This window comes from Artemia sp. Qi Xiang Cuo, chromosome 12, assembly GCF_049724085.1.
Source record: "Artemia sp. Qi Xiang Cuo chromosome 12, ASM4972408v1, whole genome shotgun sequence".
Taxonomy (NCBI): Eukaryota; Metazoa; Arthropoda; class Branchiopoda; order Anostraca; family Artemiidae; genus Artemia; species Artemia sp. Qi Xiang Cuo.
Genome location: NC_142805.1, coordinates 32734703 through 32755216, shown reverse-complemented (window position 1 = coordinate 32755216; position 20514 = coordinate 32734703). Strand labels below are relative to the sequence as shown.

The window sequence follows — 20514 nt, the reverse complement described above, 5'->3', positions numbered from 1 at the left end:
TTCGCCCAAATAATCCCCTAAAAGTAATTTCTGTGTGTTCCTTTTGTTTTTTGGCATCTCTCTGCTTTCACATTTCAAATTTCTAGGAAACCCTTTCCTACGTTAATCTCTTCATCTCATAAATGTTCCTAGCTAAACTATTATGGTTTCGTTAGAATATCAATTTACCTCTCCGACTTAAAGCTCCGTGAAGCCGTATTTAAAAATAGAATTTCTATCTCTTTAGACTCCCGCATAATTCCAAGATAACAAGTGATGTCATTTATGATTCCTGACACTAAAGATCAATGAAGCCCTATTCAAAAATAGAATATTAATTTTTCTCTCTGTCCTAAAGAATGTTTATCCCTCAGACCTAAGATTAAAGAAGCCTTAATGTTTCTTAATTCCCTCTTCGTGAATCAACAATTTCCCCGCCGATTATGTAAATCAAGTTCAAAGGTTAGGTTAGCCAAACAATAATGAAGTCATGTTTGTTTCATAATTCCCCCTTCGTGAATCAATAATTTCCCCTAGCGATTATGTAAATCAAGTTCTCAGGCCAGGCTAGCCAAACAACAATGAAGCCATGTTTGTTTCTTAATTCCCCTTCGTGAACCAATAATTCCCCCATCGATTATGTAAATCACCCCACAGTGTCATAAATCAATAATTCCTCCATCGATTATGTAAATCACCCTTCATGCCATTACACGTGGCCAAACAACAACAACAGATCGATTGACCTTGACCCCCATTACGCAATCATTCTCCCTAATGACTCTATGCCCTTATTTGGGGCCCCGTCAGTATTCTATGCCCATATAAGGAGCCCCGTCACGAGCTCATGATAGGGTTCTACTGTTATTTATTGTAATTTCTTTTCGTTTTGGGTTTAATTTATTTATTGATTGTGAGTTGTAGTAGTTTTATGCTTGGGAAATTAGTTGACTTTATTTCTGCTAATTTTTTGTTTAATATAGCTCTTTTCTTTTCTTTGACATATTATAACATATTATTATATACATATTATAACATGTTAAAGTTAAAATAGTAACAATGATATGGCTGTATAAGCATAGTTAGTTTGCGATATTTTCGTTATTTATGGATTTAAAGATTATGAAGTATGGATAAAGATTCTTTGTAATCAGCTCGGTCTGTTTTAAAAGAAAATTGAAAAAAGTTCTTAAAACATTTTTTAAAACTAGGGAATATGTGGAGGTGGTTTTTGGAGAGGGACAGAGGGGGCACTTGCTTTGGGCCCAGAAATTTTAAGGGCCCAAAATTTAAATATATAATCTAACGGCTATAATTCTTTTGTAAAATTTGAATTTTTTTTATTAAAATAAAGTAGAGGGCGCAGTTAATAAATGAAAAATGATTATTAAAGTATTAATTAATTAACAAAATAAAAATAAATAAACACAATTTAATAATAATTATATACGTTAAATAACAAATTGAAAAATAATAAAAAATAAATTATTAATTAATTAATAAATTAAAAAGAATTTGGCAAATAAATGAAATTTTTCTTAAAATTCGGCCGGAAAATTTTGTAAGACAGAGGAGGGGGGGGCTAATTAATATTTAGCCCCGAGTGCAAGAGTGGACAGAACCGCCACTGGGGATATGTGGTATCTCATCAGGGCTCTTCAAAGAAAAAAAAACATTCCATTCCATGTCGTTTTCTCTTGGAGATGACATATTGATCACGGAATTTGTTTTACAGAAAAAGATATAGGCTACATTTCTGCAAATACATTAAAAATGTCTGTGATTCGTAAAGTTTTCGACTCTTCCACCGCAAATTAGTAACGGGTTAGTCATACTGTAAGAAAATAAGCGTATCACCTTCAATTTGACGTGTATAAGAATTTAATATATAAAATATACGTATACAAAACGTATTCAATTATAACGTATATAAGAATTTACTATCAACACATAAAAAAATTAGATAAATAAATAAAAGAACAGAACCAAAACAATAGAAAAAAGTAAGATTGGGCAAGAAAAGAAATGCTGGGAAAACAGTGCACGGAGGGTAGACCCGACATGAGCAGAGAAATGAAACAATAAAAAAAAGAATATTTTTATGCTCCATCATCAAAGGGAGCGACAGGAAGATCAATCTGCCCATTAGTGATTGATCGCTGGCTAGAACCCATGCCTAGGGTAGTTAATGTAGTTTCCGCAATTTTCGACCTGTTTTCGTGTTTTGGTTATTGGATGAGATTTTGACTTAAAACATAGTGAATGAGCTAAATAGTGAAACGTCATAAATTTACCAAATACAGTGGGCACATTTAATTCCCATTTTTAGGGAGGGGGCTAAAGAAAATTGGTAAATCAATTACCTTTCACGCCCTTCAAAAGGTGAAGTTTGTTTGCTATCAAACAAATAAGGTCTTTTTCTCTAATGGTAAAAACAAAGTGAACTGCATCAGCCGTCTTTCTCTCTTTCTCCTTTTCGTCATACCGCTTTCTCCGTTGATCTGGGAGCTAATTCCTCACGAAAGTCGCTTTCTGTTTATGGAAGGGACTATTGTCAAGCTTCTTTATTAACCAGGAGCATTATAGCTCCAGAAAAGGAAAAATAGAGAATTAAGGTCGTTTCAGGAGATGATTTAAAGCCTTAGTAGCTTGGCGACAAGATTTGACCTGAATTTGAAATCTGTGTTGTATTTGATAAAACATCCTAAAAACATAATTTACGATCATTCAATATTATTTAAGGTCATCTGTTTCCACCTAAGATGGGTAACTGCCTCAGTAGAGACGAGAATTCTGGAGGCAGACCAGATGTGGCATCAAATTCTGTTGATAGATTTCCTAGTATGGAGGCAGCGTTGTCACAGCCAGCTAACCATATATCGAACAACATTGATTCTCAATTGCATAGGGAACATGTCAAAAATGTTCCATCTCTCCCCGCAGTTCCAGAAAACGACATTGGCAACCCAGGTAAGGCTATTTTTTTCTCCATTTAGCGTTTTTTTCCAAAGCCTAGAAATGCCAAATTCATGTAGATGCCAATGCTTGTATTTTCTCACTGGTCAGATTCAATTTCGTCTTATTCTGGTATTTAAGGATTTCCGACGCTCGACAAAACTGGTATTTATGGTGCTAGAACTAGATTAACATCGATTGCTGAAATGTTTTCAAAATACAAGATACAAATTAAAGTGCCATAACACCCTATCTAATTTGCTTTTTATCAAATTTCTTATTGCTTTACTGTCTACTAACAAAATCATCTTGTCCAAATCTAGACGAAGAAAAAAAACAAACATCTGATGTAGTTTCTCTATATTCGATGTAAAAAGAAAAATCACTTTGAACATTTTTTCATTTTTGTGTGTGGAATTTTTCGTGTTTCAGGTAAGAAACCTTGAAAATTATTGCACAAAGATTAAGAAGCAACTACAAAACAACTGGTTATATTTTTGAATCCAGCATACATTAGAATACCCTGAATTACGGCAGATTGGGAAAATTCGGAAACTACGTTTGAAGATTCTGAAAAAACTATACGATTGTGTTAATGCATAAGCTTTACTCAGTCGGCTGGGTACTGCGGTGAGTTGTTAGTAGTAGTAGTAGTAGTTTAGCCTTTAGGAGGTAAGAGAAGGGGGTTGTAACAGTTCTGCTCTTATCTGCAGTAATTGCCCATTGTCTATATATAGGTTTAGTATTGGGAGGGGGGCACGTTTGATCCTGTGTCTCCAAAAGATTTACACAATTTATGTTTCGTCTAAATTCAACAACTGGAGTAATTTCAGGTCGTTTAGGTTTTGTTTGTAACTTTTGAATTTGGGTGTGACTTCTATTAAAATCACTCTTATTTTTGTAGGAAAAAAGAATTCAAATGTGTTCTCTATTGTAATTTTACTCTGCCAGTAATTGCGGTGTGTTACAGCATTTGCAAACTTTGCCCAGTTTGCTCACTCTTATTTTGCTCACTCCTGATGAGGGATATAAATCTTACCTACATATACGGGAGATCTTATTTTGCTCTCCAGTTTGCTCACTCTCATTTGCTCACTCCTGATGAGGGATATAAATCATACCTACATATACGGGAGATGGATGGGAATGTAGAAATTAATTTGATTTCTAGTGTCCCGGGGAAAATTACCGCAAGAGAGAAGAAGAAGAAGAAAAAATCGGAATAATATAAACTACATTGAATATAAAAACATTGCTAAGACATTTATAAAATTGTTGTACAGAAAGACACTTCGGACCTAAAGTTTTGGGAAAGTTTAGACCTAGAGTTGCGCCTTTTGTGCCATATAAACTTCCAAATATTCCGCTCCTCCTGACCTGTGTGCGTTTATGTTAGTATAGGCCTTTTCTGGAAAACTTTCAGTTTCAAGTTAGACAAGCGCATTCCTAGAGATAGGTACGAAATTTCAAAGTCGCTGGGACTTTGCGTCTTACCTTTGGTTGCAGTCCAATATTTAAATTCTTATAAACCCGTTTCAATATTAAATATTTATGTATCTTGTTGAACTCTTTCATGTCTGAGCCACTCACCAAAAGCTACAAAAAGCCCGAAAGCCTGAAAACCCTGAGAAAATTTGCCCGATTTTCGAAAAATGGGAAAAAACCACCGAGAAGTAAAGCAATCTGAATAAAAATCACAATATCAGATTTAGCATATTAGAAAACCTCAGTGTTTTGGTTTCAAGGTCCTGTCTACAAAAATGTGGAATTTGAAATTTCTGACCAAACATCACGGATGTGTCTTTATTTGTTTTTTTTTTCCAGGGGCAATCATATCGAATCAATGGTTCTAGAATGTCGGGAGAGGGCTTGTTCGAGAGGAAATAAAAAGTTCTACTACCCTTTTTAAGTCACCACAACGATTTGAGAGCAACTAGCCCCCTCATATGCCCCCTTATCCCCCAAAGACATCCGATCGAAATTTTGATGTTGCCATTTGATTCAACATGTTTGAAAGGTCTAATAACTACGCCTTTGGGTATGACATGGCCCCCTATAGTCCATGGGTTAAGGACTGTAAGTTACGCAATTTGCCCATCATTTACATATAGTACTTGATTTTGGGATTTATACGGAAGTTTTTGGAGTAGATTATTCTGTACATGGATAATTTTATGGGAGTAGGACAATTTCTGGGGTTGGTTTCCCAGGGTAAATTTTACATGGGAGGGGGGGGGGCAAGGATTTCTGGCATGATTTCAGAAACGGTCAGAAATTAATTAAAAAAATCAACTGAAAGTAAGGAGCAACATAAAAATTTTAAACGGATAGAAATTATTCTATATATGACAGGGTTGCCTCCTACTCAATCCCTCGCTGTTTACGCTGAAGTTTGACTTTTTTCACATTTCCTCAAGAAAGACCGTCCAAACACAAGAGCCGTTGAATTTGAATGAAAAATATTTTTAAAGAATTTTAAGACTTTAGGGTAAATTTTTTGAGAAGGGGGCAGTCCCTCTCATATACGGAAAATTTTCTGTTCCATTTAAGTTTTAATATTGCTCCTTACTTTCAGTTGAAAAAACTTGTTTTTTTATATTTAATTTCTTCCGGAGGCAGGGGCTTGAGGTTAAATTGGAAGATATCACATAAATCCTTGAAATTATCCAAAAGCCTTTTTTTATTCGTGAACTATAGCAGAGAGTCCTCGACGTTCTTGAAAAAATGTCAAATCTCCAACAAGGGACTAAACTGATATTGGATATTTTCAAATATTCAACACATTTTTTGTTGGATAAAATTTTGGTAACTAATCTACTTTCGATTTCACCTACCAACAAATAATCTTAGTATTTTTAGTGTGAATTCTCTACTGTGGCCTTTTAATCCGTTTTAGTTCTTTGGCTGCTTTGTCTCTCCTCTCGCTTGCTCTCTTTCTGTCATCTCCCTTCCTCTCTTTTTTCTCATGACATGGTCTTCGTCAAGTGGATCACTTAACAATCAATATTTCTAGGACAACTTTCTAGATTTTATTTATAAATAATAACACAAGAAGACTCGTGTAATGTTCGTGTTGTATTTGTGGCATTTGTTTTTGCGCATTTATTTCATTGATTTCCGTGCGAGATTCCTTTCTTCCTTTTCTTCTTTGATGAGTTTGAAGTGAACAATTAATGAAGCTTCTGAGATGTCAGTAGAGATGCCATAATAACTCGTGACAGGAGTCCTTATATGGGCATAGAATACTGACAGGAGTCCAAATATGGGCATAGAGTCATTAGGGAGAATGGTTGCGTAATGGGGTCAATGACCTCTTTCACCAGGTGTGTTTTTGGCACGCCCTCAGCGAATGTCAATGTTGTTGTTATTGTTTCCGAGGCAAAATGTCAAGGTCAATGTTGTTGTTGTTTTGAACAGAGTCATTAGAGAGAACACGTGGTTAATGGGGTCAATGTTGTTGTCGTTCGAAGCAAAGTTAATGACACTTCCTTCCTGTTCGAGGCGGATGTTATGATCCAGAAATAGTATTTGTTATTGTTATTCGAACCAGATGTTATGAGGTTCCGGGAAACAGTTAATGACACTTCCTTCCTGTTCGAGGCAGATGTTATGATCCAGAAATAGTATTTGTTATTGTTATTCGAGCCAGATGTTATGTGGTTCCCTTCCTGTTCTTGCATAAGAACAGGAAGAACTTGCATAAGAACTTGTGGTCCTGTCCCGGAAACAGTTAATTAATGTCTGACAGATGACGTCAAGTTAATTAATGTCCTTGCATTTCCAAAGAGAATTGTCACCGAGAAACACTTAGATCACACATGATGTCATGATTGATTGATTGACACGAAAGGGGAATTAATTTGTTGTTCTATAGAGAATTGATTCACGAAAGGGGAATTAATTTGGAGTTCTAACAAGAGAATCGTTTCCGAGGCAGATGTTTTGATCTTAGCGCGCAAAAAGGTTTCCAAATAATTTGAAATGCATTAGCGCAGAGATGCCAAACAAAAGGAACATGCTGAAAGTCCGTTTGGGGGGTAATTTTGGCGAAACCGTTTTAGCTATTTTATGGAATTATTTCGGCGAAACACTTAGAGACATTATAAAATATGATTTTTGAAGAGATTTTGGAGGAGGTTTTGAGTGTGGTCGTTATAATACACAAGTTTCAATTGAACAGTGTTGTGAGGTCCTCTACCCCAACCCCAAAGGGTTCCAATCCTCCTACCCCAACCCCGAAGGAAGCCCCCGGTCCTCCAAAGCCCCCCAAGCTCCCAAAGGCCCGCCCCCGGTCCCCAAATGGCCCCCCGGCCCCCCAAGGCCCGCCCTGGGCCCCAAAGGCCCCCCAAGCTCCCAAAGGGCCACCGGCGCCCCCAAAGGCCCACCCACACCCCCAAAGACCCAACCCCGCCCCCCCAAACGCCCCAAGAGCACCCAAACGACCCACCGGGTCCCAAAGGCCCACCACCGGTCCCCAACTGCTCCAAAGGCCCTCCCCTGGTCCTCAAAGGTCCCCCGGGCTCCCAAAGGACCAACGGGGTCCCAAAGGCCCTACCTTGCCCCAAAGGCCCCCCAGGCACCCAAAGGCCCTCCCGGCGCCCCCAAGGCCTACCCATACCCCCCACTGCCATCCCCGGCCCCCCCAAGCCCATCCCCCGGTCCCCAAAGGTCCCTCCGAGCTCCCAAAGGACCATCGACCCTCAAGGGACCCACAGACCCTCAAAGGCTCTCCCCGAGCACCCGTCTTTCGTTCATGTGTGTTGTCTGAAACCTATGATTTGGGATGTGTAGTTTGCTACTTCAGGCTTTTCTGAGCTAAGGTTTCCTAGTATTTCCTAGGTGAATGTTGTCTGAAACCAATAGTTTGGGATGAGTAGTTTGCTATTTCTGTCTTTTATGAGCTAGGTTTCTTAGACTTTCGTTGGTGTGTGTTGACTGAAACCGATGATTTGGGATATGTAGTTTGCTATTTTTGACTTTTCTGAGCTGGATTTCTTAGTCTTTCATAGGTGTGTAGTGTCTGAAACCTATGATTTGGGTTATGTAGTTTGCTAATTTCGACTTTTCTGAGCTGGATTTCTTAGCCTTTCATAGGTGTTTGTTGTCTGAAACCTATAGTTTGGGATGACTAGTTTGCTATTTCTGGCTTTTCTGAGCTAAGATTTTCTTAGCCGTTCATAGGTGAATGTTGTCTGAAACCAATAGTTTGGGATGAATAGTTTGCTATTTTTGACTTTTCTGAGCTAGGTTTCTTAGACTTTCGTAGGTGTGTGGTGTCTGAAACCGATGATTTGGGATATGTAGTTTGCTATTTTAGACTTTTCTGAGCTGGATTTCTTAGCCATTCGTAGGTGTCTGTTCTATGAAACCTATGATTTTGGGATGGGTGGATTGCTATTTTCGACTTTTCTGAGCTGGATTTCTTAGCCTTTCATAGGTGTTTGTTGTCTGAAACCTATAGTTTGGGATGTCTAGTTTGCTATTTTTGACTTTTCTGAGCTAGATTTCTTAGCCTATCATATGTTTGCCCTTTCAGAAAATTATGATTTGGGAGGTATAGTTTGCTTTTTGTACTTTTCAGAGCTAGGATTCTTAGTCACTCATAGGTGTTTGTTGTCTGAAACTTCGAGTTTGGGATGAGTAGTTGGCTATTTCAGACTTTTCTGAGCTAAGGTTTCTTAGTATTTCGTAGGTGAATGCTGTCTGAAACTTATGATTTGGGATATGTAAATTACTATTTCGGGCTTTTCTGAGTTAGATTTCTTAGTCTTTCATAGGTGCGTGATGTCTGAAACCTATGATTTGGGCTATGTACTTTCCCTTTCTAACTATTCATAACCGGATTTCTTAGTCTTTCGTAGGTGTGTGGTGTCTGAAACCTATGATTTGGGATGTGTGGGTTGCTATTTTTTGACTTTTCTGATCAGGATTTCTTAGCCATTCGTAGGTGTGTGTTGACTAAACCTATGATTTGGGATGGTTAATTTGCTATTTTTGACTTTTCTGAGCTAGATTTCTTAGCCTTTCATAGGTGTGTCCTTTCAGAAAATTATGATTTGGGAGGTATAGTTTGCTTTTTGGACTTTTCATAGCTAGGATTCTTAGTCACTCATAGGTGTTTGTTGTCTGAAACTTCGAGTTTGGGATGAGTAGTTGGCTATTTCAGACTTTTCTGAGCTAAGGTTTCTTAGTATTTCGTAGGTGAATGCTGTCTGAAACTTATGATTTGGGATATGTAAATTACTATTTCGGGCTTTTCTGAGTTGGATTTCTTAGTCTTTCATAGGTGTGTGATGTCTGAAACCTATGATTTGGGATGTGTAGTTTGTTATTTTCGACTTTTCTGAGCTAGGTTTCTTAGCCTTTCATAGGTATGTGTTGTCAGAAAATTATGATTTGGGATGTGTAGTTTGCTATTTCAGGCTTTTCTGAGTTAAGGTTTTCTAGTATTTCCTAGGTGAATGTTTTCTGAAACCAATAGTTTGGGATGAGTAGTTTGCTATTTCAGGCTTTTATGAGCTAGGTTTCTTAGCCTTTCGTTGGTGTGTGTTGAGTGAAACTTATGATTTGGGATATGTAGTTTGCTATTTTTGACTTTTCTGAGTTGGATTTCTTAGTCTTTCCTAGGTGTGTGTTGACTGAAACCTATGATTGGGATGAGTGGTTTGCTATTTTTGTCTTTTCTGAGCTAGATTTCTTAGCCTTTCATAGGTATGCGTTGTCTGAAACTTATGATTTAGGATGTATAGTTTGCTATTTGAACTTTTCATATCTATGATTCTTAGTCCGTCATAGGCGTTTGTTGTCTGAAACTTATAGTTTGGGGTGACTAGTTTCGCTATTTCAGGCTTTTCTGAGCTAGGTTTCTTAGTCGTTCTTAGGTGAATGATGTCTGAAACCTATGATTTGGGATATATAAATTACTATTTTGGGCTTTTCTGAGTGGGATTTCTTAGTCTTTCATAGGTGTGTGTTGTCTGAAACCTATGATTTGGGATGGGTGGATTGCTACTTTTGACTTTTCTGAGCTGAATTTCTTAGCCTTTCATAGGTGTTTGTTGTCTGAAACCTATAGTTTGTGATGACTAGTTTGCTATTTTTGACTTTTCTGAGCTAGGTTTCTTAGCCGTTCTTAGGTGAGTGTTGTCTGAAACCTAGGATTTGGGATAGATAAATTACTATTTCGGGCTTTTCTAAGCTAGATTTCTTAGTCTTTCATAGGTATGTGTTGTCTGAAACCTATGATTTGGGATGTGTGGGTTGCTATTTTTTGACTTTTCCGAGCTGGATTTCTTAGCCGTTCATAGGTGAGTGCTGTCTGAAACTTGTGATTTGAGATGGTTAATTTGCTATTTCCGGCTTTTATTAGCTAGGTTTCATAGCCTTTCATAGGTGTTTGTTGTCAGAAAATTACGATTTGGGATGTGTAGTTTGCTATTTGAACTTTTCAGAGCTAGAATTCTGAGTCCATCATTGGTTTTTGGTGTCTGAAACCAATAGTCTGGGATGACTAATTTTCTATTTCAGGCTTGTTCATTTTGAATGTCTGTCATGAAATGCAAGAGTTGGAAAATTAGGGTCTTAGTCCACCAGCCTGAATGGTTGAAATACACTATCTCAGTATTAGGGTCCAAGTCCACCAGCCTGAACGGTGGAAATCCACTAGCTCAGTATTAGGGTCCCAGTCCACCAGCCTGAACGGTGGAAATTCACTAGCTCAATATTGGGGTCTCAGTCCACCAGCCTGAATGGTGGAAATTCACTAGCTCAGAATTGGGGTCATAGTCCACCAGCCTGAATGGGTGAAATTCACATTAGACGACACAAAAACTTATACACACACAAAAACTTACACACACACACAAACTTACACATACACACGATAAATTACATGAACAAAAAAAATAACATGCACACAAAAACTTACAAACACACACAAGCAAACAAACATAAAACTTACACACACACACACACACGAAAAATTCCACACACACGCACAAACTGACACACACACAAAAACTGACAAACACACACACGCACACACAAACTAACACAATAATACAAAAAAAAACTCACACACACATTCACAAAAACTTACACACACACACACACACACACACAAACTTACACACACACACACGAAAACAAACACACAGACACAAAAACTTACACACAAAAAAACTTAAACACACACACACACACACACAAAACTTTCAAATTCACGTTAAAACTTAAATATACACAAAAACTTACATGAACACAAAAAATTACACACACACACAAAACTAAAAAACACACACACACGAAAAATCACACACACACACGACCAAACATAAAAACATCCAAACACATACACACACAACAACATACAAACACACAAAAAAACTTAAACAATAACACAAAAAAACTCACACTCACACACGCACACAAACTTACACAAACACACACACACACAAAACTTACACATACACACACCAAAAATAACACACACACGCCAAAACATACACACACACAAAAACTTACAAATCCACACTAAAAAAAAAACACACAAACAAGAACACAAAAACACACACGTCAAAAATAACACACACACACTAAAACACTTACAAATACAAACCAACAAACACTTACACACACACACACACACACACACAAACTCACACATTCACACTAAAACTTAAATGCACACAAAAACTTACATGCAAACAAAAACACACAAACACACACACACACACACACACACACACACACACACACCAAAACTAACACACACACGCCAAAACTAACACACACACAAAACTTACACACACACACACACACACACACACACAAACTTACACATGAACACAAAAAAACTCACACACACACTCACAAAAACTTACACACACACACACACACACACACAAAACTTCACACACACACACACGAAAACATAAACACACACAAAAAAACTAACACACACAAAACTTACACACATACACACACACACACACACACACAACTTACACACACACACACACAAAAACTTACACACACGCACAAAAACTAACACACACACACACACAAACTTACACACACACACACGAAAACTTACACACACACGCCAAAACTTGCACACACACACAACAACACACACACACACACACACACAAAAAAACTTACACATGCACACGAAAACTTACATGCACACAAAAACTAATACACACACACACACACTAAAACTTACACACACACGACAAAACAAACACACACAAAAGCTTAGACACACAAAAACTTACACACACACACACAAAAAAACTTACACACACATTCAAAAAATTACACACACACACACACACAAAATTACACACACACACACACACACACACACACACACAAACTTACACACACACACACGAAAACTTACGCACACAAAAAAACTTACACACACGCACAAACACTAACACACACACAAAAACTTACACACACGCACAAAAAATTACACACACACACACACGAAAACTTAATCACACACACGAAAAATACCATATAACATTTACATTGTCTTAATTTTTCAAATTTCATTTTGAATTTCTATCGTGAAATGCAAGAGTTGGAATATTTCAGTAGTGACTTGCTGTGCTTTACCTTCTCACAGTTACATTCTCTTGATTTTTCGAAGTTCATTTTGAATTTCTGTCATGAAATGCAAGAGTTGGAAAATTGGGGTCTTAGTCCACCAGCTCAGTATTGGGGACCCAGTCCACCAGCCTGAACGGTGGAAATTCACTATCTCAGAATTGGGGTCATAGTCCACCAGCCTGAATGGTGGAAATCCACTAGCTCAATATTGGGGTCTCAGTCCACCAGCCTGAATGGTGGAAATTCACTAGCTCAGACTTAGGGTCTTAGTCCACCAGCCTGAATGGTGGAAATTCACTAGCTCCGAATTGGGGTCTTAGTCCACCAGCCTGAATGGTTGAAATTCACATTAGACGAGGTTACGTGCGCACACACACACAGAGAGAGACGACTAACACACAGGGACAACACACACACAAAGAGACAACACCTAACCTTTTCTGGCGAGTATGGTTAGGTTAGGTTAGGCTAGATTAAGTTAGGTTAGGTTAAGCTAGGTTAGGTTAGCCCACATACGCTTCACTTTGGTTATCTTAGGTTAGGTGAGAGACAGGCAAAACGTTAGGTTTATTATGTGGTTAGGTTAGGTTATATTAAGTTAGGTTAGGTTAAGTTAGGTTAGGCTAGGTTAGCCTACGTACGCGCGCGTACGTAGGCTAACCTAGCCTAACCTAACTTAACCTAACCTAACTTAATCTAACCTAACCTAACCTAATCATACACCTAACTTTTTGCCTGTCTCTCACCTAACCTAAGCTAACCTAAGTGAAGCGTACGTGGGCTAACCTAACCTAACTTAACCTAACCTAACTTAATCTATCCTAAACTAACCTAACCATACTCGCCGGAAAAGGTTAGGTGTCGTCTCTTTGTGTGTGTGTTGTCCCTGTGTGTTAGTCGTCTCTCTCTGTGTGTGTGTGCGCACGTAACCTCGTCTAATGTGAATTTCAACCATTCAGGCTGGTGGACTAAGACCCTAATTCTGAGCTAGTGAATTTCCACCATTCAGGCTGGTGGACTATTACCCTAATTCTGAGCTAGTGAATTTCCACCATTCAGGCTGGTGGACTGAGACCCCTATATTGAGCTAGTGGATTTCCACCATTCAGGCTGGTGGAGTATGACCCCAATTCTGAGCTAGTGAATTTCCACCTTTCAGGCTGGTGGACTGGGTCCCCAATACTGAGCTGGTGGACTAAGACCCCAATTTTCCAACTCTTGCATTTCATGACAGAAATTCAAAATGAACTTCGAAAAATCAAGAGAATGTAACTGTGAGAAGGTAAAGCACAGCAAGTCACTACTGAAATATTCCAACTCTTGCATTTCACGATAGAAATTCAAAATATAATTTGAAAAAATAAGAGAATGTAACTGTGATATGGTAGTTTTCATGTGTGTGCATAAGTTTTCGTGCGTGTGTGTGTTTAAGTTGTTTTGGGGGTGTGTATGTTTTTGTGTGTGTGTGAGTGTGTGTGCGTGTGTGTTAGTTTGTGTGTGTGTGTATGTTTTGCTGTGTGTGTGTGTTTGTGTGTGTGTGTGTGTGTGTTTGTGTGTGTGTGTGTGTGTGTGTGTGTGTGTAAGTTTGTGTGTGGTGTAAGTTTTTGTGTGTGTGTGTGTGTAAGTTTTGTGTGTCTAAGCTCTTGTGTGTGTAAGTTTTGACGTGTGTGTGTAAGTTTTCGTGTGTGTGTGTGTGTATAAGTTTTTGTGTGAATGTAAGTTTTCGTGTGAATGTGTATGTTTTGTGTGTGTGTGTGTGTGTGTGTGTTATTTTGTGTTTGTGTGTGTTAGTTTTGGCGTGTGTGTGTAAGTGTTCGTGTGTGTGTGTGTGTAAGTTTTTGTGTGTGTGTGTGTAAGTTTTTGTGCGTGTGTGTTAGTTTTGTGTGTGTTTGTTTGTTTGTTTTTTTGTTTGGGTGTGTTTGTGCGTGTGTGTGTATGTTTTTGTGTGTGTAAGTTTTGGTGTGTGTGTGTGTAAGTTTTCGTGTGTGTGTGTGTGGAAGTTTTGTGTGTGTGTGTGTGTGTGTGTATTTTTTTGTGCGTGTGTGTGAGAGTTTTTTGTTTTCATGTTTAATTTTTTGTGTGTGTGTGTGTGTTTGTGTGTAAGTTTTTTTGTGTGTGTAAGTTTTGGCGTGTGTGTGTGAGTTTTCGTGTGTGTGTGTGTGTGTGTGTAAGTTTTTGTGTGTGTGTGTGTGTAAGTTTTTGTGTGCATGTAAGTTTTTGTGTGCATGTAAGTTTTCGTGTGCTTGTGTTAGTTTGTGTGTGTGTGTGTGTGTGTGTGTGTAAGTGTGTGTGTGTGTGTGTGTGTAAGTTTGTGTGTTTGTGTGTGTGTAATTTTTGAAGTGTGTGTGTAATTTTTCTTTTGTGTGTGTGTAAGTTTTCGTGTGCATGTGTAAGTTTTTGTGTGTGTGTAAGTTTTGGCGTGTGTGTGTAAGTTTTGGTGTGCGTGTGTGTAAGTTTTGTGTATTTGTATGTGTTTGTAAGTTTTTGTGAGTGTGTGTGTGAGTTTTTTTTTGTGTTAATGTGTATGTTTTTGTGTGTGTGTGTGTGTGTGTGTGTGTGTGTGTAATTGTTTGTGTGTTTTTATTTTTTTTCGTGTGTGTGTGTGTGTTTTAGTGTGTGTGTGTGTGTAAGTTTTGTGTGTGTGTGTGTGTGTAAGTTTTTGTGTGCATGTAAGTTTTTGTGTGAATGTAAGTTTTCGCGTGAATGTGTAAGTTTTTGTGTGTGTGTGTGTGTGTGTGTGTAAGTGTTTGTGTTTTTAATTTATTTCGAGAGTTTTTGATATTTCTATTTAGTGTGTTTTATTTTGTGTGTGTGTGTGTGTGTGTGTGTATTTTTTTTTTCATGTGTGTGTTTGTTTTTTTGTGTTCATGTGTTTGTTTGTGTGCGCGTGTGTGTGTGTTTGTTTATGGTTGTGTTTTTCTGTATTTTTTGGTGTGTGTGTGTGTGATTTTTAGTGTTTGTGTGTGTGTGTGTGTAATTGTTGTGTGTGTGTGTGTGTGTGTGTATTTTTTTTTTTTCATGTCAGTTTTTTTGTTAATTTAATTTTTAGTGTGCATGTGTAATTTTGTGTGTGTGTGTGTGTAAGTTTTTGTGTGTGTATAAGTTTTTGTGTCGTCTAATATGAATTTCAACCATTCGGGCTGTTGGACTAAGACCATAATTCTGAGCTAGTGAATTTCCACCATTCAGGCTGGTGGCCTGAGACCCCAATATTGAGTTAGTGGATTTCCACCATTCAGGCTGGTGGACTAACACCCCAATTATGAGCTAGTGAATTTCCACCGTTCAGGCTGGTGTACTGGGACCCTAATACTGAGCTAGTGGATTTCCACCATTCAGGCTGGTGGACTAAGACCCTAATTTTCCAACTCTTGCTTTTCAACGAAAGAAATTCAAAATGAACAAGCCTGAAATAGCAAACTAGTCATCCCAGACTATTGGTTTCAGACAACAAACACCAATGATGGACTAAGAATTCTAGCTCTGAAAAGTTCAAATAGCAAACTACACATCCCAAATCGTAATTTTCTGACAACACACACCTATGAAAGGCTATGAAACCTAGCTAATAAAAGACGGAAATAGCAAATTATCAATCTCAAATCACATGTTTCAGACAACAATCAAATATGAACGTATAATAAATAAAGATCGTAAAAGTAAAAAAATATCAACCCACACATCCCAAATCATAGGTTTCAGACAACACATACCTATGAAAGACTAAGAAATCTAGCTTAGAAAAGCCCGAAATAGTAATTTACATATCCCAAATCCTAGGTTTCAGACAACACTCACCTAAGAACGGTTAAGAGATCTAGCTCATAAAAGTCAAAAATAGCAAACTAGTCACCCCAAACTATATGTTTCATACAACAAACACCTATGAATGGCTAAGAAATTCAGCTCAGAAAAGTCAAAAGTAGCAATCCACCCATCCCAAATCATAGGTTTCAGACAACACACACCTCTGAAAGACTAAGAAATCCCACTCAGAAAAGCCCGAAATATTAATTTACATATCACAACTCATAGGTTTCAGACATCATTCACGTATGAAAGACTAAGAAATCTAGCTCAGAAAAGCCTGAAATAGCGAAACTAGTCATCCAAAACTAGAAGTTTCAGACAACAAACGCCTATGACGGACTAAGAATCATAGCTCTGAAAAGTTCAAATAGCAAACTATACATCCTAAATCATAAGTTTCAGACAACGCATACCTTTGAAAGGCTAAGAAATCTAGCTCAGAAAAGACAAAAATAGCAAACCCCTCATCCCAATCATAGGTTTCAGTCAACACACACCTAGGAAAGACTAAGAAATCCAACTCAGAAAAGTCAAAAATAGCAAACTACATATCCCAAATCATAAGTTTCACTCAACACACACCAACCAAAGGCTAAGAAACCTAGCTCATAAAAGCCTGAAATAGCAAACTACTCATCCCAAACTATTGGTTTCAGACAACATTCACCTAGGAAATACTAGAGAAACTTAACTCAGAAAAGCCTGAAATAGCAAACTACACATCCCAAATCATAATTTTCTGACAACACATACCTAAGAAAGGCTAAGAAACCTAGCTCAGAAAAGTCGAAAATAGCAAACTACACATCCCAAATCATAGGTTTCAGACATCACACACCTATGAAAGACTAAGAAATCCAACTCAGAAAAGCCCGAAATAGTAATTTACATATCCCAAATCATAAGTTTCAGACAGCATTCACCTACGAAATACTAAGAAACCTTAGCTCAGAAAAGTCTGAAATAGCCAACTACTCATCCCAAACTCGAAGTTTCAGACAACAAACACCTATGAGTGACTAAGAATCCTAGCTATGAAAAGTCCAAAAAGCAAACTATACCTCCCAAATCATAATTTTCTGAAAGGACACACCTATGAAAGGCTAAGAAATCTAGCTCAGAAAAGTCAAAAATAGCAAATTAACCATCCCAAATCATAGGTTTCAGTCAACACACACCTACGAATGGCTAAGAAATCCTGCTCAGAAAAGTAAAAAAATAGCAACCCACACATCCCAAATCATAGGTTTCAGACACCACACACCTACGAAAGACTAAGAAATCCGGTTATGAAAAGTCAGAAAGGGAAATTACATAGCCCAAATCATAGGTTTCAGACATCACTCACCTATGAAAGACTAATAAATCTAACTCAGAAAAGCCCGAAATAGTAATTTACATATCCCAAATCATAAGTTTCAGACATCATTCACCTACGAAATACTAAGAAACCTTAGCTCAGAAAAGTCTGAAATAGCCAACTACTCATCCCAAACTCGAAGTTTCAGACAACAAACACCTATGAGTGACTAAGAATCCTAGCTCTGAAAAGTCCAAAAAGCAAACTATACCTCCCAAATCATAATTTTCTGAAAGGACACACCTATGAAAGGCTAAGAAATCTAGCTCAGAAAAGTCGAAAATAGCAAACTATACATCCCAAACTATAGGTTTCAGACAACAAACACCTAAGAAAGGCTAAGAAATCCAGCTCAGAAAAGTCGAAAATAGCAATCCACCCATCCAAAATCATAGGTTTCATAGAACAGAAACCTACGAATGGCTAAGAAATCCAGCTCAGAAAAGTCAAAAATAGCAAACTACATATCCCAAATCATAGGTTTCAGACACCACACACCTACGAAAGACTAAGAAACCTAGCTCAGAAAAGTCAAAAATAGCAAACTATTCATCCCAAACTATTGGTTTCAGACAACATTCACCTATGAACGGCTAGAGAAATCTAGCTCAGAAAAGCCAGAAATAGCAAACTAGTCATCCCAAACTATAGGTTTCAGACAACAAACACCTATGAAAGGCTAAGAAATCCAGCTCAGAAAAGTCGAAAGTAGCAAACTACACATCACAAATCATAGGTTTCAGACACCACACACCTATGAAAGACTAAGAAATCTAGCTTAGAAAAGTCAAAAATAGCAAACTACATATCCCAAATCATCGGTTTCAGTCAACACACACCAACGAAAGACTAAGAAACCTAGCTCTTAAAAGCCTGAAATAGCAAACTACTCACCCCAAACTATTGGTTTCAGACAACATTCACCTATGAAATACTAGGAAACCTTAGCTCAGAAAAGCCTGAAGTAGCAAACTACACATCCCAAATCATAGGTTTCAGACAACACACATGAACGAAAGACGGGTGCTCGGGGAGAGCCTTTGAGGGTCGGTGGTCCTTTGGGAGCTCGGGGGGCCCCTTGGGGCCCGGTGGATGGGCTTTGGGGGTCCGGGGCTGGCATTTGGGGGTCGGGGTGGGCCTGGGGGGCGCCGGGAGGGCCTTTGGGTGCCTGGGGGGCCTTTGGGGCAAGGTAGGGCCTTTGGGACCCCGTTGGTCCTTTGGGAGCCCGGGGGACCTTTGAGGACCAGGGGAGGGCCTTTGGGGCAGTTGGGGACCGGTGGAGGGCCTTTGGGACCCCGTTGGTCCTTTGGGAGCTCGATGGGCCTTTGGGGGGCCCGGGGATGGCCTTTGGGGGTCTGGGTGGGCCTTTGGGGGCGCCGGTGGCCCTTTGGGAGCTTGGGGGCCTTTGGGGCACAGGGAGGGCCTTTGGGGGCCTGGGGGACATTGGGGGACCGGCGGAGGGCCTTGGGGCGCTTGGGGGGCCTTGGCGGACCGGGGGCTTCCTTCGGGGTTGGGGTAGGAGGATTGGAACCCTTTGGGGTTGGGGTAGAGGACCTCACAACACTGTTCAATTGAAACTTGTGTATTATAACGACCACACTCAAAACCTCCTCCAAAATCTCTTCAAAAATCATATTTTATAATGTCTCTAAGTGTTTCGCCGAAATAATTCCATAAAATAGCTAAAACGGTTTCGCCAAAATTACCCCCAAACGGAATTTCAGCATGTTCCTTTTGTTTGGCATCTCTGTGCTAATGCATTTCAAATTATTTGAAAACCTTTTCGCACGGTAAGATCAATACGTCTGCTCGAAAACGATTCTCTTGTTAGAACTCCAAATTAATTACCCTTTCGTGAATCAATTCTCTTTAGAACAACAAATTAATTCCCCTTTCGTGTCAATCAATCAATCATGACATCATGTGTGATCTAAGTGTTTCTCGGTGACAATTCTCTTTGGAAATGCAAGGACATTAATTAACTTGACGTCATCTGTCAGACATTAATTAACTGTTTCCGGGACAGGACCACAAGTTCTTATGCAAGTTCTTCCTGTTCTTATGCAAGAACAGGAAGGGAACCACATAACATCTGGCTCGAATAACAATAACAAATACTATTTCTGGATCATAACATCTGCCTCGAACAGGAAGGAAGTGTCATTAACTGTTTCCCGGAACCTCATAACATCTGGTTCGAATAACAATAACAAATACTATTTCTGGATCATAACATCCGCCTCGAACAGGAAGGAAGTGTCATTAACTTTGCTTCGAACGACAACAACATTGACCCCATTAACCACTTGTTCTCACTAATGACTCTGTTCAAAACAACAACAACATTGACCTTGACATTTTGCCTCGGAAACGATAACAACAACATTGACATTCGCTAAGAGCGTGCCAAAAACACACCTGGAGAAAGAGGTCATTGACCCCATTACGCAACCATTCTCCCTAATGACTCTATGCCCATATATGGACTCCTGTCAGTATTCTATGCCCATATAAGGACTCCTGTCACGAGTTATTATGGCATCTCTACTGATGTCATTCAGATGCTTAAAGATTGCGTGCGTTCAATTTTGCTTTGTTCTGAATAAAAAGTGTTTCAGACAAAAAACAGTCTTCAAAAAGATATCGTGTAAATACTGTAGAGATAAAAATATTTTAATTGCTTTTTCTGAATTCAGCATAAACATTGTATTTGATCTAAAATTTCATCATGCTGTTTAATCCAACAAAATCTGGGTATTGGCCCGGCTTGCATATTAGGTAAATTTCAG

The 20514-nt window shown here is 38.6% G+C and overlaps 1 protein-coding gene across 1 annotated transcript in view; it reads left to right on the top strand.

Moving 5' to 3' along the window:
- The first annotated feature begins 2718 nt into the window (after window positions 1-2718).
- Src42A (Tyrosine-protein kinase Src42A) overlaps window positions 2719-20514 on the top strand; it is a 48004-nt gene continuing 30208 nt past the window's right edge. The window contains exon 1 of the mRNA XM_089097966.1: window positions 2719-2949. Within this exon, the coding sequence (XP_088954092.1) occupies window positions 2742-2949 (208 nt within the window). The 5' untranslated portion in view covers window positions 2719-2741. The remainder of the gene's footprint in view (window positions 2950-20514) is intronic.